This window comes from Marmota marmota, unplaced genomic scaffold (assembly GCF_001458135.2).
Source record: "Marmota marmota marmota unplaced genomic scaffold, marMar, whole genome shotgun sequence".
Lineage (NCBI taxonomy): Eukaryota > Metazoa > Chordata > Mammalia > Rodentia > Sciuridae > Marmota > Marmota marmota.
The window spans coordinates 11,649,384-11,672,320 of record NW_026000211.1 but is presented as its reverse complement, the minus strand read 5'-3'; the positions used below and the strand labels follow the sequence as shown (position 1 = coordinate 11,672,320).

General features: G+C 40.4%; 1 protein-coding gene across 6 annotated transcripts in view; it reads right to left on the bottom strand.

Annotated features, from left to right (window-relative positions):
- Positions 1-22,937, bottom strand: part of Acsl1 (acyl-CoA synthetase long chain family member 1) — a 61,690-nt gene that overhangs the window by 9,045 nt on the left and 29,708 nt on the right. For 3 of the 6 annotated variants that reach the window (XM_048791903.1, XM_048791905.1, XM_048791906.1), the window contains exons 3-14: positions 20,212-20,326; positions 16,385-16,449; positions 13,547-13,648; positions 11,013-11,112; positions 10,434-10,612; positions 7,098-7,130; positions 6,899-6,950; positions 6,304-6,377; positions 3,845-3,922; positions 3,696-3,773; positions 2,086-2,220; positions 540-674 (exon numbers count right to left, since the gene is read on the bottom strand). In XM_048791903.1, the coding sequence (XP_048647860.1) occupies positions 540-674; positions 2,086-2,220; positions 3,696-3,773; positions 3,845-3,922; positions 6,304-6,377; positions 6,899-6,950; positions 7,098-7,130; positions 10,434-10,612; positions 11,013-11,112; positions 13,547-13,648; positions 16,385-16,449; positions 20,212-20,326 (1,146 nt within the window). The remainder of the gene's footprint in view (positions 1-539; positions 675-2,085; positions 2,221-3,695; positions 3,774-3,844; positions 3,923-6,303; positions 6,378-6,898; positions 6,951-7,097; positions 7,131-10,433; positions 10,613-11,012; positions 11,113-13,546; positions 13,649-16,384; positions 16,450-20,211; positions 20,327-22,937) is intronic. The other 3 variants (XM_048791901.1, XM_015486162.2, XM_048791902.1) reach the window with 2 other exon arrangements.

The window sequence follows — 22,937 nt, the reverse complement described above, 5'->3', positions numbered from 1 at the left end:
ATAATGTCATTGCACATTCTTCATCACTCAAGCTTAAAAATAATTACCTCAAGAATGACATACTTGGTCAAATCAAAATGGAGACTCAAAAAGAGTCTTTTTTCACTAGTTAACTACAATATTGTATAGATGCACCCTGGACACTGAGATGGTTTACTTCATGACTTTGCCCTTAATCTTTAGACATGTATCAGAATTAATAAAACCAGCTGGGCGTGGTGGAGCACACCTATAATCCCAGGAGCTGGGGAGGCTGAGATAGGAGACTTGAAAGTTCAAAGCCAGCCTCAGCAAAAGCGAGGTATTTAGCAACCCAGTGAAACCCTGTCTCTAAATAAAATACAAAATAGGGCTGGGGATGTGGCTCAGTGGTTGAGTGCCCCTGAGTTCAATCCCCGATACAAAAAAAAAAAAAAAGAATTAATAAAACCATACCATTCTCTCCCTTGCCTTCATATCTTTTAAGAAAATAGCCCTCATAGAAATTTTGAAACCCAAATGAGTTTACGTAAGAAACCATAGCTGGGTCTGTTTGTTACCTGTATTTTGTGGAAGATGAGTTTATCCCACAGGCTATTGTTTCTAATGATGCCGCTGCGAAGTTCTGCTTCTTTTCTCTTGGAGGCAAAGTCCAACAACCATCGCTTCAGTGTGGTGTTTGCCTGTGCAAAAATCTAATGAAGCAAGAAATAAGAAGGTTTTCATAACTATGGGATGACGTGAATAAAAAAAGTCATAATAACAAGTGCTGGCGAGGATGTGGAGAAATTGGAACCTTCGCACTGCTGGTTGGGATGGAAACAATGCAGCTGCTTTGGAAAACCATCTGGCAGGGCTGGGGATGTAGCTCAGTGGTACAGCACTTGGCTAGTATGCATGAGGCCCCGGGTTCAATCCCCACTAAGTAACAAAGAACGGAGGAAAGAGGGAAGAAAACCAGCCAGCAGTTCCTCTGACAGTTAAGCAGAGTTATCCTATGACCCAGCAATTATGCTCCTAGGTGTACAGACCCAGGAGAAATGAAAACACACCTACACAGAAATGTGCACACCAATGTTCAAAGCAGCATTATTCATAACAGCCCAAAGCTGGAAATGACCCAAATGACCACTGATAAAGGAACAGCTAAATAAAATGTTTATATCCATACAATGGAATATTACTTGGCCACTAAAAGGAATGATGTATGAATATGTGCCACTTCAATGAACCTCAAAAACACACCAATGAACGAAGCCATTCACAAAAGAATACATACTGCATGACTCTAAATTCATTTGAAAGTCCAGAACTGAGAAAGCTGTAGATTTAGAAGGCAGATTAGTGGTTGCTTAGGGGTTGATGGGGGTAAGAGGTGGTAGATGACAACTAAAGAGTAAACAGTTTCTTTTCAAGGTGATGTAAGTGTTCTACAACCAGCCAATTTAGAACTTTCGTGGAAGTCTTTGAGTTGCAGACTTTAAATGGATGCATCGTAAGGGAGTGGAATTATGTCTCAGTAAAGCTGTTTAAAATTTTTTTACAAGAATGATTTAGAAAAAGAGAAGATCCTCAGAGATAGGAAAAGCCCTGCCTCATAAATAGATTAAAGCTGCCCAGTTATAACTTACTCTGGCAGTTGCCCAGTTGCCCAGCAGTGCGGCCGCCACAGAGGGCTGGCATCCCCTCTGCCCCTGCCTCAGTTCTATCACTTCTCCCAATGGAACTACGTAAGTCATACTTTATTCGTGCATGGGGGGTTAAGCTTTCATAGTCGTTATTTTTGTGTGATCCAGTTAGCAATTTTGTGAGGCAGGCAAAAGGGAAAAGAGGGAACGGTCTTTTCATGTATGAGATGCTCAGAGGCTTGACTGTAAAAATCAAAGGGCCTCCCGCCACCCGCCTGCATCCTTCACGAAACCGCTTTTGTGTTCTCTCCTACTCCTACTAACAGTTCCATGAGGTGAACGGACTCTAATATTACAGAGGAGTAAACAGAAGTTCCGTGACAGTAAAAGGACTGTCCACTGTCACAGAGATAGTAGGGAGCTGAGCCCAAGTTCGGCCCCAGCCTTCCAGCCTTCATACTTGCTGCCGGGAACTTACTCGGTCAAACATCCGGTTCAGCAGTCTTGGAACCACAGGGAAGATAGTGGGTTGAAGCACCTTGAGGTCGTCCATAAGTAGCCTAATATCTCCTTGGAAAAATCCTATTTTAGCTCCATGGCACAGCATTACACACTGTGGAGTGAACAGAAACAACGTGGGCTTTATGGCTGCAGCAGGAACCACACAGCACACAGAAGGCAACGCACGAGACATCCGCGTTAGTGTTTCAAGTCAGTTTCCAGAAATCTTAAAAGCTTCTAAATATAGGCAGCTTCTTAAAAAGTGCTTTCACATTTACTGTTAATTGTACAAACACCACCAAAGTACGGTATATTTCTCTTGATCATCCCAAAGATACAGGAGTGAGTAGGAAACTAGGATCTGTTGTTTTAAATGACGATCACAGAGATTCTATCTTGGCTTAAGGATCAATAGCTGTTGAATGAACTACATGGTATTATATACTCCAAATATTTTTAGACTTCCAGAAACTTTAGGGCTTTTTATTCTCAAAAACTTCACCCATCTCCAGTTCAGGCTGATTAAAATCTCATTTTCTTTTATTTGAATATAACCCCAAATTTCTACAAACACACTGCATATGAAGTTGACACGCCAGGATATCTAATCTGATGCCAGAGTGGCTTGTCATTCTGCTACAGTGTATGGCATGATTTTTTTCCCTCTGCCTCATTCAATTGTACTGGAAGCCAGATGCACTGGAAGCCAGATAGTCTGCCTATTTTAAGTTTAAAAAAGAAAAAGAGATTCAAAAGATGGTGCAATGGAAGTGCCATCACTCTCTGGCTTAAACCACCGGACAGATACATCACAGTTCACTGACAAAAAATTAAAAGCTCAGGCCTGCCTCCTAAGCACAACCTCTGAAGCTAAATTTAGGGTCACACAGTACACTGGCAACTGATCTGAGATCACTTTATAACTCATGAGATCCTGAGGTGTGCAAGACGTGGAGTAACAAATGCATGACAGGATCTGGTGATCCTTCGTTCTTTAGGGGGTCAGTAACTCCTAGGAGCCGCAGTCAACCAAAGTGCCAACTCTCTATTAGTCAACTGTCCCCAACACCTAGCACAGTGTGACAAACAGCTGGTGTTCAATGAATATTCAGTCAATAAAAAATGGTACCCACTGTTTTTCTTATAAAATCCAAAATTGTTCAAGAAGGGAAAAAAAGATAGCTCTTGGTTAGTTTTAAAATTAATTGCACTGCTATATACATGGAGTTCAGGCAAAGGTTGGTTAAACATCATCCTGCTTTTCCAGTATTGCCGAGAAGTTGTAACTTGTACATCAGGAACAAGCACAATCAAAAATGGACTTTCAAAAACAGAAGCCTTCAGAGACTCTGTCAGATTGAATGAATAAAAATCTTCCTTTTATATTACTCTTCCTGGAATCGCGTCCATATTTAGTTTCTTTTAAAAGCTTGGGTTTCTAATTTTAAAATGAAGGATTAGGATTCAGGTATTTAGGTCAGACGCAGAAAAAGAACTTAACACCGTTTCCAATAATTTGCGCCACTTCTAAGATGGGGATGAGCAAAAGGCTTATCTGGAGGATGGTAACCTGCGCGTCATACTTACCTCCATGAGGTGCTCATACATGTGTGCAAGTGGTAAAAACGAAATGTGTGTGTCACTGGCATTCAAGGCAAGTACTTTCTGTAAAACACAACAACTTAGCAGAACACAAAACAAACATGCATGCAGGCTAAACAAAAACAAATGCCTACCTCTACAACTCTCTCAAACATATGGGCGAGAGGCAAAAAAGAGATCAAAATATCATCTGTGGAAGGAGTGACTGCGTTCTGAAAGCAAAGATACCAGCAAAGCAGAGAAGCATTAAGACTTCCATTAACCACCCACTTCCTTTCAGAGCACACAGTACCTCAACACAGGAGAAATCATTTTCGCATATGGCTTACAACTTTTTTTCACCAAAGAATGAAATGAAAAGCAAATCCTTCATGCAAATAGAGTGGAGGTCATCTCAGTGGCCAGGTACATTTGCTTCAGAACTTTTTTCTTGTAAGGAAAATTTTGCCCAAATTGGGATGTTAAGGGATTGTGTGCTCTATTTCAGAATAACAGTATCTGCTACCCGCTACCCAGCAAGTTCAAATGCCCCTTAAATATAAAATCCACTCCAACATAAAATAGCGCATTATGGTGCAAAGGGAAAGTGTTGGGGGCGGGGAGATAAGATTTTCAACATCCTTTTATTTATAGTACAAATGTATCTATAGTATTTTGTTTTGTTTTGTTTTGTGGTGCTGGGGATTGAACCCAGGGCCTTGTGCATGCAAGGCAGGCACTCTACCAACTGAGTTATATCCCCAGCCCATATCTACAGTAATTTGAGTGTGATAAACATTTTTATCCCATGAAAATGTCACAATTTGTTTAAGGCACCCTCAGATCTGGTATCCAGCAATTTGATCTCCCATAATATTCTGATCATGATGGGTCTACAGACAGATTAAGTTTAGGCATCTGGTATCCCTCAGAGAGGGCCTGATTTAGGGGCAGGCACGGTGAGGGTGTACTTGGAATATTCTCATTATGAACACAATAAATTCTTGCTAACTGCAGCTGTACCATGTCAACTGAAAAATGAGGGTGTCATTAAGGGTGTCATATACCTAGAAAGTAATGTACCCTTCCAAACCATGCCCTTTTCCTCTTCAAAGCTGAGTTAACCTCAATAAGGTGACAACTGGTGAAAACACCGGTTCTGGGCAAACACAGCAGCCCCAGAAATGTTGGATGTGGTAAGCTTAATGGTATTCAAGTGTGACCTGCATCCCAACTAGGATCTCTTACTATGAAAATGTTTCATAATGAGAATTAGACTCAGTAATATCCATATTTTTGTTTTTTTCTGATTAAAAAATAATGTTCATTGTCAGGATTAGAGGTTTTACAAAATTAAGAACATCCCTTGATAGTATAACTGATTTTGAATAAAGTTCTGTAATCAATTTCCTCAACAAACTCATGCATTTTAGAATTATATTTGAAGGTCTATTAGGAAACTAAAATTTTACTTTTGGTAAGGTACTAAATGTTGAACCCTGCTTAGAAATTACACTAAAAAAGGCATTTGGGACTAAGAGAGTTATTGTGGAGTAAAATTAAGTGGCAAGCGACCTTAAAGACCTCTGTAGCCACTCCCCAAAACCAGTAAGCACAGGCTCCTGCCACAAAATTTAGGGCTACAGAATACCCTCAAAGGGACTGCAAAAACAAATTGTGCAAAATGTGAAATGAGTATGGGGGAAAGGCATTATATTGTTCAATATAAGTACCTTTATAAAGACAAAATTGAAATATATCTTTGGTTGTAGGGACTGAATTATATCCCCCTCCCAAATTCACACATTGAAGACCTAACCTCCATGTATTTGGAGGTAGGGCCCTGATATGACCATATTTGGGGGTAGACCCTGATCTTATAGGGATGTTGTATTAATAAGAAGACACACCAGAGCTCTTTCTCCAAGCATGCACAGGGGAGAGGACGGGAGAGCACCCACCAAGAAGGCAGCCATCTGCAAGCCCAAAGAGGACTGTCACCAGAAACCAAATTCATTAGCTCCAGGACTGTTGGGGAATAAAAGTCTGTTGTTTAAGCCACCCAGTCTGTCATACTATGTTAGGACCACCCGGGTAGAACTAAGACCTGTGGATCGCAAACTTGAAGATTATAGGAAATTAATTGAAGTTTGAGGCTTTGGTCTTTCTCCTACAATGGGAATCAAGTTGACTTACAATAAATAATAAGATTTCAAAACCCTTCAGCAGTCTTTAAGATTTCATTCCTAACCTAAAGAAATTATTTTTCCCAACAGTGAAACAGTGGATCAAAGCAGAAAGAGACCCTTTCTCCTTTGTCATTTCCAAGAAATATTTACAGGACAATATCCAATAGTTTTACTAGGTAAACACTGTAGTAATTCCATTTGTCAATTCAACTTCATGATACCTTGTGGTAGGTCCACAAGGAAGACCATCTGAGAGAAGGTGGCCTTGTTCCTACTGAAGTTCAGACCTTGCCCATGTTTCAGAGTGTTCTACATACATTGTGGACCCAGCCTGGGGAGGGGGTGGCCACCTTCCACATTTCCACTCCGAAGGCCTAATGCCAATGAATAAACGTGAAGGGAGATGACACCCTCCAAAATTTTACCTCTGTCACTTTCACAAAAGCTGAACAGTCGCACACTACATTCTGGTGAGTGATCATTGCTCCTTTGGGGTTGCCTGCAGAGCACACAGAAAACAGAACAAAGTCAAAGTACAGGCACTTCATCAAAGAATGGTAGAAGCCCTGTATAACTTAGGTTTCAAATTCCTCTCCTCTTAGATCCACCCATGAGAGACAAATGTTGAGTAACATTCAATTCTTGAGTAACCTGTAATCCTTTCAATGAAACTTACTATCTTAAAGTCATCTTTAAACAATCCTCGTTAATATAGACAAATTTTAGCAGATGCGTGTATCGGTAAGAGAAGAAAAATCAAGAATTTTATTTCCAGGAGACACCAACCAATAGTTTGCCCTAGCAAGATGGGTGACCCTAACATCACCTTCAATACATGTCTGTGTGAACACACGGCCCTAAGAACATCAAAGAGAGCAACAAGAAGACAGCACTTGAACCACCTGTCTCTCTCGCTTTCTTTCAGTCCACCTGTAATTAGCTAATAAGTCATTCAAAAAGCGGGGTTGAGAGTACAGACTTCCAGATACCACGCAGAGGCAACTCCATCTTGAAATTTACCTGTAGTTCCACTTGTGAAACAAATTACTGCAAGATCTTCAGGTGCTGGAGGCTGAAGATTAAAAAAAAAAAATGGTATAAATCAAAATGGAAAACGATCAGACATAAATTATCACCCAAACTTTCTAATAATCTCCATATGACTAGATATTGTAAACTTCAGAGAGGGTTGTGACATGGTCTAAAACAGTGTACGTACCTTGGGTTTCCTTTTGTTGGCTCTTCCGAGGTCCTTGATTACAAGAGAGAAGAAGAAAAAAAAAATCTTAAGTGGAATCGTTGTCCAACTATAAAGAGTAAGGTCACATGAAGTCATCTGAAGCTGCCTTTCCTGAGAAGTACACTCCCAGCTAGTTCAAAGACATCATAATTTTTACGTTAAATAAACTATAGTACTTTTAATTAACTAAAATATTCACGATTCTAAGAATCCATTTTCTAGTTATCTCCTTTCTTCTATAAAACTACCTAAGAGGGGACCAGGGTTGTGGCTCAGTGGTAGAGCGCTTGCCTAGCATGTGTGAGGCACTAGGTTCAATCCCTGGCACCACATAAAAATAAACAACAACAACAACAACAAAAAACTACCTAAGAGGTAATAGGACAGGCCTTTGAAAATTTTTAGAATTTATTCAAGAGACAGCAATCAGAGTCTTTTTTTAAATGGTATTTTGGTGCTCACTCATATTTCCTATTATGGCCTTTAAGAAGGCCTGCTCTCGGCAATAACCAAAGAACAGCAGATCTTCTGCACCCTCCCTGATTCAGAGTGCAGCACCACCTGACCACCTGGCTCTGTGGAACTGACATCTTCAGCCGGGGAGAGAAACCAACCTCTGTCAGATTTAGCTGCTACCCTTTTAAGTAAGGTCCAAATACCTGCACTTCACTCACAGAGAGGGGAGAGAACTTAAGAGCCTCCCATTATAAATCAGACCACAACAGAAACCATTTCCTCGAATGACACAAAGGTTCCTATAGAAAGGTTCCTCAGAAAGGAATGCAGCAGTTGCCAATGCAGGCTTCCAGGGACTATCGCTGATGTGGCTCAGTCTGCTACATTAAGGCACTTTCATATCCATTAATTTCCCAAAATGAACTATTTATAATCTTTTCCTATTAAAACTGAACAGCTTGAGTGAGCACATGGAGCAAGCAGTCTATTATAAAATGGAAATTAGATGGGTGTGCTCAGGCTCAGCGGGCTTCACCAGGCACAGGATTTTAAATCTTAATCACATTTTAAATTATATACACGAAAGACGACGATTAAAAACAGATATGTTGATAGCCAATTAGAAGTAAGGTAGGAGTTCAAGCAATGATAATTCTGTAAATCTTTCTTCAAAATAAATCTTTATGAGCTCTAAATTTCTACTCATCTATCCAAAATTCTTACATAACTTCTGGAGATTTTGAATTCTTTAAAAATTGACATCAAGTAAAATAAAGCAATAGTTAAAAAGCAACTTGGCTTTTATTTTTGAGGGATAAATATTGGATAAATTAGAGCATCATTTCCCATTGACATTTCATAGCCTTAATTCTGCCTTGTCATCATTTAAAAGAAATATAGCAAGGGCTGGGGTTGTGGCTCAATGGCAGAGTACTTGCCTAGCATGTATGAGGCACTGGGTTCGATCCTCAGCAACACATAAAAATAAATGAATAAAATTAAGGCATTATGTCCAAAAATAAAAGAAATAAAAATGTTGCCATTTTGAAGTTAAAAACAAGCCATAAATAAACCTGAGTTCTAGTTAATAATAAACACTCTTTTAAGTATTTAGGGGAAATGAAATCGGTAACCTACTGAAAAATGCATAAAAAATGTATTGATGAATGTGTACAGCAAAGGGTTGATAGAATTACATGTGATATAGCAAATTTGTTGATATTTTAATAAATAAACTTTGTCGATGGGACTATGGCTGGCTCTCTCCTGTATACTTCTTTCAACTATATTTTTGTAATTAAAATACTGAAAAAAATGCAAACCTTCCAAATGCCAATGTTTCTATGTTTGGCCTGATAAAAATAGACTTTTACTTGATCCCATGATCAACCACAATGCCAATTTTAAATTCATGTTTCAAACCGTCATCTTTTGCTTAAAATTGTGTTTTAAATGCACAAACCGTATCAGGCAGGTAAATGTCAAACAATGTTTTTTATAAGCTAAGATTTAGTATGAACTTTATATTATGATGTAATGTCTAACTTTTAAAATTGATTTTTATCATGTATTAATCACAAAGACAAAACTACTTGTGTGTGTGTGTGTGTGTGTGTGTGTGTGTGTCTTGGGGGAGAAGATAGAAGGGAAGATGGGGGGTTATAAGTAAAAAAAAGAAAAGTGGGGAGATGCTAGGTAACAGGTTAACTAAAACACCGATTAAACCACAAAGCACAGCCATGAATGCACATGGAGTCATGTTGCAGGTTGCTTAGCATTTGTGTTGTGTGTTTGTGTGTGTGTGTGTACACATGAGGTGGAAGGTTCTGTTAGAACAATGACTTTCCCTACGACTGCAAGGTTCCTCAGGAAAGGCTCTCTAGGTCCTTCCTTGTAGCCCCAAAGTCTTTGTAGAAGGGAGAGAATTATAAATAAAAATTTAGAACCCTACTTATAATAGTTTCATAAAAATACTTACAATGTCTTCAGAGAAAGAGCATGATTTCCTCTATTTAGCCTACTATTTCCTATGATGTGTGTAAAGAGACATTCTCTTGCCAGCTCCCTTGAACTCTAATCCAAGTCCAATTGGAGGGATCAGTTCACACGGACCACACTCACTCTCCTAGAATGGTTACTTGTAAAGTTGGGCTTACTGTGGATCCTGAGTATGAAAACAAGCCAAATCAAACATCTATGCTGGAAATTCACCAGGACTCTATAAAGTCAACCTGGGGAAAAGAACCATGAGGCAGATTTCTGTATCTGGCTCACTTTCAGAGACAAATCAGTAAGGAAAAGACCCTGAAGCTAAAGAAGACAAACTTAAAACTTCCACAACTGTCTTGAGCTGAAATTCATATCTCTGGCATTGACTGGCATGGCCTGCCAGTGCTCTGGAATAAATACGGGCACTGCAACTCACTGAGTGAGAACTCCTGTGAGATGTGATGTACTACTAACATGGGGCATGCCACAGAATCCTTCTTTTCAGTGATAAGATGGGAGTTTCTAGCTGGGCACAGTGGTGTATGCCTGAACTTCCAGCAGCTTGGGAGGCTGAGGCAGGAGGATTCAAGTTCAAAGCCAGTGTCAGCAACTTACTGAGGCCCTAAGCAACCTGGAGAGGCACTGTCTCTAAATTAAAAAAAAAAAAGAAAGAAATAAAAATTAAAAAGGGCTGGGGATGTGGCTTAGGGGTTAAGCACCCCCAGATTCAATCCCAGGTACCAAAAAGAAGGAATTTCTGCCTTACGTCTTTACCAGGCTGCAAAGACAACTGGCCAGCACGGGGACTGCATGGTGGCACTGCATGTCATGCCTAACTTTTCAGAGAAGTGGGGTGGGCGAGGGACTCACCTCCATTGCCTTCATGCTGATGACTTCCACTCCACACTTCTTGCCTCGTTCCACCAAATCGCTGCCAAAGGTGTCCATGAGAACTATGATTTTAAGGCCTGGTGTCAATTTATTTTCTACACCCTCCAGTAAGAGTTTGGCCTTGTCTGGCTTGTCAGCAAAAATCAGAGAGAGCTCAGCTGTAAACAAAGAGAGATGGTCAAGAATAAGTTCTAGGGGCTGGGGATTTGGCTCAAGCGGTAGCGCTCTTGCCTGGCATGCGTGCGGCCCGGGTTCGATCCTCAGCACCACGTACAAACAAAGATGTTGTGTCTGACGAAAACTAAAAAAATAAATAAATATTAAAATTCTCTCTCTCTCTCCCTCTCCCTCTCTCTTAAAAAAAAAAAAAAAAAAGAATAAGTTCTAGGATACCAAAAGCTCGACTGCATGGTATCGGACACAAGGATACTGTAAGTACTGCATCCTTTGAATGGAAAAGTACATATGTAAACCCCTGTCCAATCAGATGTGCAATTGCAGAGACACTGAATTTAACCAGTAACTAGGCCAGTATCCAGCCAAAGGTCACAGACTTACCTTTGTTGACTATGTACGTGATGGCTTCAGCTCCAAGGGTATCGTAAAGGGGAACGATCACCATTGAATAAGCGAAGCATCCCTGTTCAATAATCACCCACTAAACAGAAAAGGATGGGGAGAGAAACCGAGATGTCATATAGCAATCACTCTAAAGAGGACAATACTCTGTGTATCTGCTACTCTGTGCCAGGTGCTATAAGGGATTCAAATGGAAATGAAACACTTGCTCCCTTCTTAAAAAGAAATGACAGGGCTGGAAACTGTAGCTCAGTGGTAAAGCGCTTGCCTTGCACGTGTGAGGCACTGAGTTTGATCCTTAGCACCACATAAAAATAAATAAAGATATCGTGTCCATCAAAAAAAAAATTACAATCTGTCTGAAGAATGGAGGCAAGTGCAGAAAGGTCATTGACAGTACAAGACAGAGACTCATTGGAGAACGCTTATCACAGGCTCTAGGAAGTTGCCAACACTTTTGCCAGGAAGAACCTGAGTCTGCCCTTTGCAAAAGAAGCACAGTTTGGAAGTGGGTTGGGAGAAGGACACAGGATGACAAAGGCTTTCAATCAAAAGCACTGGCTGGTCAGTCTGTGCTCTGGTGGAGTCCAGCTCTAGTCCATAGGCCATGCAGAGCCACATAGGGTTCTTGGCCAAACAGTGGCTGTGGAGGTTAAGGAGGTTCTGCCTGGCAGCAGTGCTTGGGAACAGGGGAAGGAGGACACACGTACACATATGTGTGTTTATTTTGACAAGATTTCTCCAGAAAAGTGATGAAGGAAAGAAATGATACAGTAACTGGTTATCTGCCCCAGGGCAGCTGACCTACTTTCAAGACAAGTGCAACATGGTTACTCTTTCACTTATGACCCCTGGGGGGGCACCCCATTTCCTCTGGCTGCATTTTTCAAATGAAACTATTTGTAGGACTTGGACACATGATACAGATGAAGGCACAGCTGCGTGGGAAGGGAACACAAGCATTCACACTCACTTGACCCGGAAGTAGGATTTTGTGGGGGTTTTGTTTTTTCCTGGAATCGATGTTAAGTTTCTAGCATGGACGTCAGGTCCAAGCGCCTCAGGCACATGTGCCTTACATGGCCCTCTCTTCCCTGCCTCTTATCCTGTTACTCCAAACTCCACCACCGTGAAGGGCTTCATTCCCTGACACAGACATGCTACTGGATGTGAACACGCGTTGTCCTGGAATTCCTCTGGCCCCCTCACCACTATTTCCTTAAAGTATCTACCTGGACATCATCTCCAGGAAGCCTTCCTTGACTGACCTCCCATAATCCTGTCCTGTGGCCACAGTTACTACATTATAGGTAAAGCCTCTTCTTCTGGGTCTGTGTTCCCTTATATGGTATTGCAGGAAAAAGATCCAAGCTGCTTTGTTGCCTTGGTGCCTCACACAGTATCTGGCATATAGTAGGTGCTCAATAAATGGTAGCTGAAGTAACTTATAAAGATAGAAAGGAGTCGTTTTCTTCTTTTTAATATTTTCCTAGTTGTAGATGGTCACAATACCTTTATTTATTTATTTATTTTTTAATGCGGTGCTGAGGATTGGACCCAGTGCCTCACACGTGCGAGGCAGGTGCTCTACTGCTGAGCCACAACCCCAGCCCAGGAGTCTACTTCTTGAAGTAAGGAATATGTTTTGTAGTTACATATTCATGATAAAATTCCACTCACACAAAAATTTTGGATGTGTTCATTTGTAATGAAAGAAACCAAATTCCATGAGCTTCGTCACAGTTCAGTTGTGGAGAATGCTGTTTTTCTTCTTGGCAGAAAATAAAACCCCAAAAAGCCATTAATTTATAAAATAGGAAGTAGAACAGGGATTGAGCCAATATGCTTTTGGACGCAAGAAGGTATAAGAATACATTTGATTTAAGCCAGATGCTTGAATTTTTCCAAGCCAGCTGTGCCATTACTCTGTTGACTAACAATGTAAGCAACACCTATAAAAGGGCCTCTCATTTAAATTCACTTTCATACTATGGTTTCCTGAAGCACCATGCACAGGACTTGATAGCCAAATAACAGGCTGTGTGTCTACAGGAAGGCTAGCTCTTAGGGAGGTACTTTCCCCCGGGGCCTATAATATTTTCAATTTTGAAATCTGACCAGAGGGAAAGTTTCAGACCTTTCAGAAAAAAAAAAAAGAGATGTTTCTATTAACAAAATGTATTCAAGTTTTCTCCAACTTTAAAGTGAGAAGACTTTGTTAGATATTTGTTCTAAGAATTTTGTTTGGGGATCCAGTTTTGAAAAATAAAGACAAAAACTAATAATAAGGGGGTAAATGGATATATATATATATATTTTTTTTTAAAGGTTAAGAAAGCCCTGGTTTAGGTTTCTGTACATTTAACTTTCTAAGGCATTACACAATGTCATATTCTCAGCAGAAATCAGACCACAAAAATTTGGTCTCAAGTAGAAGTAGGTGTGAATTCTGGCTCTTACCCTTGGTTTAGGACTCTCAAACCCCTGTCCAGTAAGTGACTAATGGTTAATACCTCAGGTCTATTTTGAGCAAAGATGCCAATGAACTGGTCTGGAGAGGGCTTGAATCCCTTGTGGATCAGCGCGGAGCCTATGCACTCTGACATTTCTGCAACCTGAAATGAATGAGGAAGAAAAAAAAAAAATCAGAAAAGAATTAGGACCCCTCACAAGGAACAAAGCTTACTAGGTGACAGACTCATATCTCAGTCAGAAAGCAGAGCTGCGCAGAAAAGGGGAGGTAGCTCTTTGTTTTAAATTTTTGTAAAATACAAAAACTGATCATAAGGTTCCTTCTGCAAAGCAAATTATTATCCTTTAAACCGTGGCAGGTTCACAGATGATGAGATGTTAGCTTCTTGACTATTTCTTTTTTCTATTTTAGCAAAGTCGCAGAAGCAATACAGGGACATAGTTTTGTTTGTGCTTTTTTGTGCTTATAAAGAACAACAAAGTAGCCAAAACTTGTCCTTTGGTCTAAACAGAAGCAGCAAGTTTTTTGAGACTTTAAAAAAAATATAATAGTAAGCTCTTATCCCTGGACTCAGTTATTCCATTCTTGAGAATTTATTCTTGGTAAATAATTCAATTTTAGAAGAAGGTTTTAAAAAGCTTTACATATAAAGATATATATTTCAAAATATATATTATTAAAAAACTGAAGTTAAAAAACTCTAGGGGGTGGGGAAACCAGTGACTGGATGGCTAAGTAAATGATGGTAAGTCTCTGAGGAAATGCAACGTAGCTAGGTAAATACATAAGAAACCTATCAAACAGGGTAGTTTTAGTAACAGTGAAAAACAACATGGGTAAGTACAAACTTGCATATTATGACGACAAAGAAGTAAAACTAGGTAGATTCACAAAAAGTAGCCAGTGCTATATACCCAAGCTTGTCTTCTCCCCATTCTTGCCCCCAATTAAGTAAACATTTTTTTTTAATCTTAATATTTGGCGTTCTTTTCTTTATTCTCAATTGATAAATTCTCAAGAGTACTTTCAAAGCACACCCATGCCCATAGGAAATGTAGCCACACCTGTCCCTGCCAGGAATCCTGTTGGATCTGGCACATGGTGCCATCCCAGCCCTGCCAATGGGAATCAGACTGACACAGCTGGGGTGACAGCAGGGTAGCAATGAACAGGCTTAGTACCTTCTACTCTGTGGCCTCGTTCACAGCTCTTGGTTGCATTTAAGGGCTTGGAACCTGAGAAATGCCTGCAATTGCTGGCAGAGTTTATTCAGACAATATGCATCTATTTGTATTTCTAGAAAGATGGGTCCTTATCTTCTAAAAGATATCAGAGGGATTCTTAAACTTCAAAAGGTCAGATTAACTGAGCTAGTAAAAGGGGAAAAAAAAAAAACGATTTAAATCTACAAATTGGCTTCAGTTAAGTCCAGTTTTACATCTTCATCAGTCTCTGACTGAAGTGTGCAAATCAGAGATTAAATCCTTGAGAAACCCTGGTGATTTTCAATCTGCCTTGAAAATCCAATCTGCAATGGACATTTCTTCTCCCTTCCGGCCAATCCAGAAAGTGCTCAGCAATTCTGTGTTATGGGTCCAACACAAACCATGTTTTTCAACCACTTGTGGAAACGAGGGATCTTGGAAACTACAATTTGGATACGAAACCACCTTCTGGCTTTGGTCAGGCAAAAATAAAAACAGGGAAATCCCTCTGGTCACCTGAGTTACAGCTCCTTGGGCAAGGTGTGGCGAGTCCTTTCATCTTTTTTCTCTTGAGAGAGACAAATACTCCTCCCGAGGAGCCTTGCGCAGTCCTGCACTTTCCAAGGAGGGAAGTAACCCTGTGTTTGCGGCTGTGCTTTGCGGCTCCAAATGACAACCCCTTTACAGACACACCCTCAGACAAACCAACTACTAAAAACACCTTTTGTACAAAACACAGAGGGAGGAAATTAATTTGTATTCATGAATGTCACAGTTGACCTAGCCCTGGAGCAGGGACCGGGAGCCCAGGGACTGACTGACAGACAGCCGTTTCCTGGACAGCTGGAGGGAAACAAATGCTTGCAGCTGTGCCTGCCTGTCCTCAGGGTTGGACCAGGGAAAAGCAATGACATCTAGATTTGGTGCAATCATAATAAAAATAAAAAGTAATGGCTTCCTGCTCTGTGACCTGTCGCTCATACTCACAAACTGCTGAACAGTTAAGCCACCCGTCAGCGGCACCTAGATAGTGACAAGAGTAAAAATACCCAGACCCCAGTTCCTTTGTGTTCATATAGTATGGCAGGTGTCTTCTCTGAACATCTGTGCTCTTCCCTACAGCAGTGCTGGGGCTAAATGCCACACTCAGAGAGAGATGACCAAGGACAGCTTTGAGGGTCAGTATGATACCTAGAAGAACCCTACAGAAGTTGGCTGCAGACCTCACTTTTGATCCTGGTTCTGCTACTGATCAGCTGTGACCTTGGCGAGTCACATCTCTTCCTAGGGCATGATTTCGATGTCTATAAAATGAGAGGGATATTCCCTATTGGGGTATCTAAATTTACTGGTACCCCTCAAACAGAGAGAAGTAATTCTACTTCTCCAGAGGTCTGGGGAGGAGTCACATGCTTCAGGCAGTTTCTAGATTTTTTTTCTTAAAAATGTAGTCCACTTCACAATGCATCTGCACTGGTTTTAAAATGAAGTGCTTTAGACCACCAGTTAAATTACTTCACGCGTTTCCCCACTGAATCCTTGTGTCAAGTTTCTCCATGAACGCTCCATGTTTATCCAAAAGCTTGGAGCTAGTCCAGCACATGCACAAACGTCCCACCCTGGAAAGCTCATTCTACAGCATGCATGAATAGCTCTTAGTGTGGAAAACTCACCTGTTTATAGGAAAGCCACTCATAGGGTTGGTCTGGCTTCCGAGAGCCTAAACAAGGGCCATTATCTAAAACAGGAAAAAACAATGATAAAGCAAGATGGCTTTAGATGTATAAATATTCCTGTGTTTTAATCTGCATCTTATCTCATTCTATAAAATATAAGGTAGAATCTACTTTAGCCTTCAAATTAGAAACAAGGAGTTCTGGTTAGAAATGTTTTCTTCCTGCATTTTGATTTATTTGCTTTGTTTCTTAAATAAGGAAGGAGAGGGGGATAAATAGAAAAGAAAAGGCAAATATAACTTTTAAAGACAAACTTGTGAAATTCTTTTTAAGCACCCTATTGGTTTGGACTAGGAGTCAGTAAACAAGTGGCAAGCAGATCTTGCATAAGTTTTCAAGAAGAGATATTCCTCAAATTTTCTAAAAATTCAACTTTAAATTCCTAACTCAGAATATGAAAAGGAAAATCCCATTTTTTATGTGCCCAAATTCTGATGACCAAATGTATCAGCTAGGCTCACGTGGAACCCTAATCACATGGGTGAAGTCTTGATTGCTGATGAACATGAATGAAGAAGATGCAACGTGAGGGGTAACAGAGGTGCACTTGTGAAAACAAAAGTTAAGAAATATCAGGATGTGTTCTGATTCCAATGTAGGTACCAAAGAAGCAGAAAGAGATCACTACACACCTAGCTTCACTGCTTCAGGTTTGAATGTGTGAAGGTGTTTTCATTTGCTTTGGGGACTTGCAAGCACAGGGAAGGAAGGAGCCTGGTCCCAATGACCTGGATGTATACCCTGGAGTTTGAAGTACCAGCCATGAAGACGGGCAGACACAAGCTGGACACTGACTTCTTTGCCACCCCCAAAAACCATCCTGGTGAAAACAGAAAGGGCTTATTCTCAGACCCTCTTCAATTGACAGAGACTATAACAAAGTCAGGGCAGTACAAGACTAACAAGTTCTATCAGATGCTGTTTTCAGATGGGGGAAAAATACACTGACCATATAAAATGACATTATTTTATTCCTCAAGAACCAAGATTGGCAAACTACAGCCAAGAGCCAGGTCAAACTACAGCCACTGCCTGTTTTTGCAAATGCGGTGTCCCTGGCACGCAGCCATACTCATTCATTTACATGTTGTCTGGGGCTCCAGTTGCCCATCTGCAGTGAGAGAGCCCAAGAAGCCTACAATATTTACTGTCTGGCCCTTTACAGGAAAAGCATGCCGTCTCCAGCTCTAGCACAGTGGTGGTTAAGCCGGAGGCTCACCTGCAGAACTTAAAAAATGTTCCATATACTGGGCCTACTTAACAAAATCTTGATATAAATGAATGAGGATAAGGCCTGGGCCTTACCATTTTCTAGTGTCCCCAAGTGCTACTAAATTGCACCTAGGCATAAGAGGTTTTTTTTTTTTTTTTTTTTTAATGGTACCGGAGATGCTTAACTACTGAGCCACAACCCCAGCCCGTTTTTTATATTTTTACTTTAGAAACAAAGTCTTGCTGAGTTGCTAAATATCAATGCTAAGTGCCTCGCTAATCTGCTGAGGCTGGTGTTGAATTCTCAATCCTCCTACCTCAGCCTCCTGAGTTGCTGGGATTACAGGCGTGCACCATCTTGCCCGGCTAGATGAGAGCTGTTATAAACAGGGAACTTCACCTTTACAAATAGGTTCCTAGGTGCAGTTTTAAAATGCAATTTTTAAAAATGTTAGGCTGGCTTCTCCCATCACCCTATAAACTTCTGATCCCCTTATGCAAATGCTGGACTTTCCTCTTCCTTAATACTTTAATCCTAGAGCAGCCCAAGAAAATTAAAGTGTAGAATATAAAGCTCCTCAGAGGGGCTGGGATTGTGGTTCAGCGGTAGAGCGCTCCCTTAGGATGGGCGGGACCCGGGTTCAATTCTCAGTACCACATAAAAATAAAGGCATTGTGTTGTGTCCATCAACACCTAAAAAAATAAATATTAAAAAAAAAAGGAGTTAAAAAAAAAAAAAAGGTCCTCAGGGGGGAAAAAAAAAAGAGTGACTTGCAAAGTAGCTTCCTTTAATCAGTATAGATGAGGAAGATAACTTATTTTCCTTCTTCTCCAAAACATATATAGAAGAACTTTCATTTTCCAAGTACAGCATAGTAACAACAACAACAAAAAGTTACTCAATTTGTCAGAAGTACACTGTGCATCTCCATTCTCCTAAGTGAGTACCATTCATTGCAAACAACGGGAAAAATATATAGATATTTTTACACATACTTTCATGAGGTCTTATGCTTGGCTGCTCTTTTTGTTGTGGATATTTACTATCACAGACAAACTCTGACACTAACTTTCAAAAAGCTTATAAATTAAATAATAAGCAGGTAAGTCTGCTTTCCCTTTGTGGTGGAGCTTGGTGAACCTGCTATAGGACTAGGTTCAATGCAATGAGCTGAGCAATCCAACTGTACCAGTACCAAGAAGAAGAAGAAGAAGAAAAAAAAAACAAAACCCAAGGCACTTCTTGAGTGCATATTGCTTGCAAGGGATTATGGAGGATAGAGAAAGCAATATCCCCTAGTCCCTGACTTTAAGAAGATTACAATCTAGCTAACAAACAAAAGATTTAAATAATAAAGCATGGATCCCAGAAACCATTTCTATACAGGAACCTGGTAAAAGCAGAAAAAATGAAATGACTAAAACAAAATAGGGCATTCCTTCCTTCATGGAGGAAACACTAATGGAGTGTCCACTGTGTGCAGACATTGTAACACATGGGTCACAGAAGAGCTCACTGAGGGCTGCCCCGTTCTCCAGGAGCACAGGATGATGGGGCAGGATGCCAGGTAAACACCTCTGTACCATGAGGTTTTTTACTACAGAAGCAGGCATGAGGTACTGGGAGGGAAAAGGGGAGATGTGCCTTACTTGGGCAAAAGGAGTGAAAACAAACCAGGAAGATTTTACAGAACAGGTGAAGTGCAATATGAGTTTTTAAAGACGTATAAGAATACTTCATGAGTTAGGTGTGGTGGTGCACATCTATAATCTCAGGAGCTCAGAAGGCTGAGGCAAGAGGATCACAAGTTTGGCGCCAGCCTAGGCAACTTAGTGAGACCCTGTCTCAACATAAATAATGATGATGATTACAGAGCTACGGACATGCCTCAGTGATAAAGCTCCCCTGGATTCAATTCCTAGTATTGCGGGGAGAAAATACCTCATCAACCCTGGATGGGGGTGGAAAGACTAGGCTTTATGATCAGGAAGAAAAAAAATGCACGGAGTCTTGCGGGTGGTAGACAACAGAGGTGGTCTTGCTTGAGGGATATATTCAAGGGAGAGGGGTTGGAAAGGAAGCAGGCTTCTTAACATCACAGTTAATAATTAAGGGTAATCTTATGAGCCAATGCAGTAATCCCATTCCCAGTGTATCTTTTTACAGAACTCTGCTTCCTTGAGATGTCAGTATTTCTTCCTTGAGATGTCAGTATTTCTTTCTCAAAATACAGTCTTATCCCGCAAGCTTGAAAAGTGCTGGATTTGACCTCATCAAACTCTTTACTGCAGGAGACCTCACAGTCTTTCAGGAGCTCCATAAAATAGGGGACATATTTGGCCGTGGAGCCTCCTGGACCACAGGGAACACCTGGAGGGTCCAGCGAGCTTTGGGGCTGGTTCTGGACAAACTACAGGAAGAGACAGAGGGGCTTGAGCAATGCTAAGTAGGTGAGAGATTAGAGCAAATGTTCCTTTCGAAAAAAGAAGGTAACTCTTTCTTTGTGAACAACATTTAAGCATTAGTCACACAAATGCAGTGGAGGCTTACTTGACACCTGAATACCCCTCTGGAAACCTTCGTATAGCGTCCTGACGTCATCATAGAAGTACACCAAAGGCTCATCACTGTCAAGAAGTGCGGACCTTCGAGCACCATCACTACCCTATTGAAGAAGACAGGTAGAGGAGCATTTTAGAAGTGAAAAAAAAAAAAAAGCCTACAACATGAGGTTTTAATGGCTCAATGAAGCTAATTAACATGTACATTCCCTCCCATATTTATCATCTGGGGTGAGGACACTTCAAGTCTGTTCTTCTGGCAATTTCCAAATATATGATACATCATAATTAACTATAGTCACCATATTGTAAAACAGAACTCCTGAACTTATTCCTTCTAGGGTACACCATAAATATATACAATTTCTATCTGGCAATTAAACAAATAAATAAAATGAAAAGCTCACACGCCTCCCATGGCATCCCCATCATCTATGCTTATGAGTATCTGCTGAATGAATGACAGGCAGGACTTGTGGATGTGCTAATATGAATCAGCCTTTCACTGAGAGGTAAGTTCAGGCTCCAGGGAAGGAAAGCTAAGGCAGGAAACTGAGGAAAAAGCAAAGAGGCTCACAGATCTACAAACATCTGTCCTGCCAGACACAGCTAAAGAGAGCATGAGGACAAAAGGAAATTGTCACCACCACAGACAGACACTGTGAAAATCCTCAAAGCATGCCATCAACAGGACGGAGGAGAATCCTACTCTGCAGGTGAAAACGACACACCACTCAGTGTTACCTCTGTAATATCATCTGCGTTCTTTTCAAGATCATTTCTACTGTCCTATCTGCTCACTGCAATACAATCCATTAGGAACTCTGGTTTCTTGTAGAGCCTCTGATAGGTAAAATTTTCATCTACAAAATACATAGAGGTGCAGACACAAGTCCAGACTGGTTTTATTGACAACATAAATAGGCGTGGAGATTTGATATTGCTGAGCACCCTTCTCTAATCTGTCTTGATCTGCTGGCTCATAAGTGTATTCACCATGTACACCAGCTCCTAATCCAGGATAAGACAACCATTCCTAGCCTCATGCGGTAGCAGGAGCAGCTGCTGGGCCATTACTGCTAGGGGTATCCACAAGAATCCCAAAAGCATTCTTTATAGACTGATAAACAAAAGCTCAACTACAACTGATAATGGAGACTTTTTTTTTTTTTTAAATTTCAGAAAAGGGCCTTCACATGTACAATTTTGGGCAGGAAACTCGTGGGGGAAATTATACAGTGATACGATAACTTCTGGTACCACAAGAAAGCACTGTCCACAAGTGGAAAGGATCATTTCCGGTTTAAGGTCTGATGAAAGAAAACAGGAATAACTCATGAAGCAGGGGTCAAAGAGCAAGATCTCAAAGAACAGACAGTCTGGACAGGCAGCTGGAACCAGACAATCCAGGGAGGCACCAATGTGGTGACGAAGTCTATATTCATGGATTCATTTTTTTTTTTTTAAGTGCAGGGGATCAAACCCAGGGACCTATGCATGCTAGGCAAGTGCTCTACCACCGAGTCATATCCCAGATATGGTTCTTTTTAAAAATTACAACTTTTCACTCCTCTTCCTATAAACGCTTTTGCTTTTTTGTCCTCCCCTTAATTGATAATTCAGATGCTGTTTTTAAAACTATTTGAATGATTCAGAAGTATGTCAAGGAAAAAAATATTACTAACTACCACTAATAATTTGATATAGTTCTCCAAACCTTTTCTTACGTTTATACATTCATATTCATTCTTTCAATAGCTACTATGTACTACACATGGGTGTTAATTTTGGGTAGGGGGAGCACCAGGGATTGAATTCAGGGCACTTGACCACTGAGCCACATCCCCAGCCCTATTTTGTATTTATTTAGAGACAGGGTCTCACTGAGTTGTTAGTGCCTCGCTTTTGCTGAGGCTGGCTTTGAACTCATGATCCTCCTGCCTCAGCCTCCCAAGTGCTGGGATTATAGGTGTGTGCCACCATGCCCAGCATTTTTTTTTTTTTTAATGTTAGGGCTTGAGCTCAGAGACCCAGGGCCTTGTACATGCTAGTCAAGTGCTCTACCACTGAGCTATATCCCCTTCCCTCATGTTTAACTCTTGATTTATAATATTTTTATGGAATAAATATGACTCAATAATGTATGCTAATCATAATACTGTCTTCTCTATCTTGGAAGAAACTTTCTAATAATTATAGCCATGATATCAACTATAACATGTTACTTTATAAAGCAAAGAAGTTATTCTTTATGCATACAGAGTAAGAAAAAGATCTTCACTTTATAGTATCATGCATTACTATTAATCTCTGAGATTCTATGTCCATTTCCAGAATTATTTTTAGTTAAATAAGAATGTTCCTATCAAATATGAATGTATAGGGGAAAAGGTTCACTCATACATTGCTGATGGGACTGCAAACCTGTACAACCACTCTGGAGAACAGTATGGAATGCAATGGAACCACTATTTGACCCAATCATCCCACTCCTCAGCTTATACCCAAAGGACTTAAAATCAGCATACTGTAGTGACACAGACACATCAATGTTTATAGGAGCTCAATTCACAATAGCCAAGCTATGGAACCAACCTAGGTGTCCTTCAATAAATTAATGATAAAGAAAACATGATTTTGTGTGTATATGTGTGTGTGTGTGTGTGTATATGTATGTATATATATATATATATATATATATATATATGTATATAT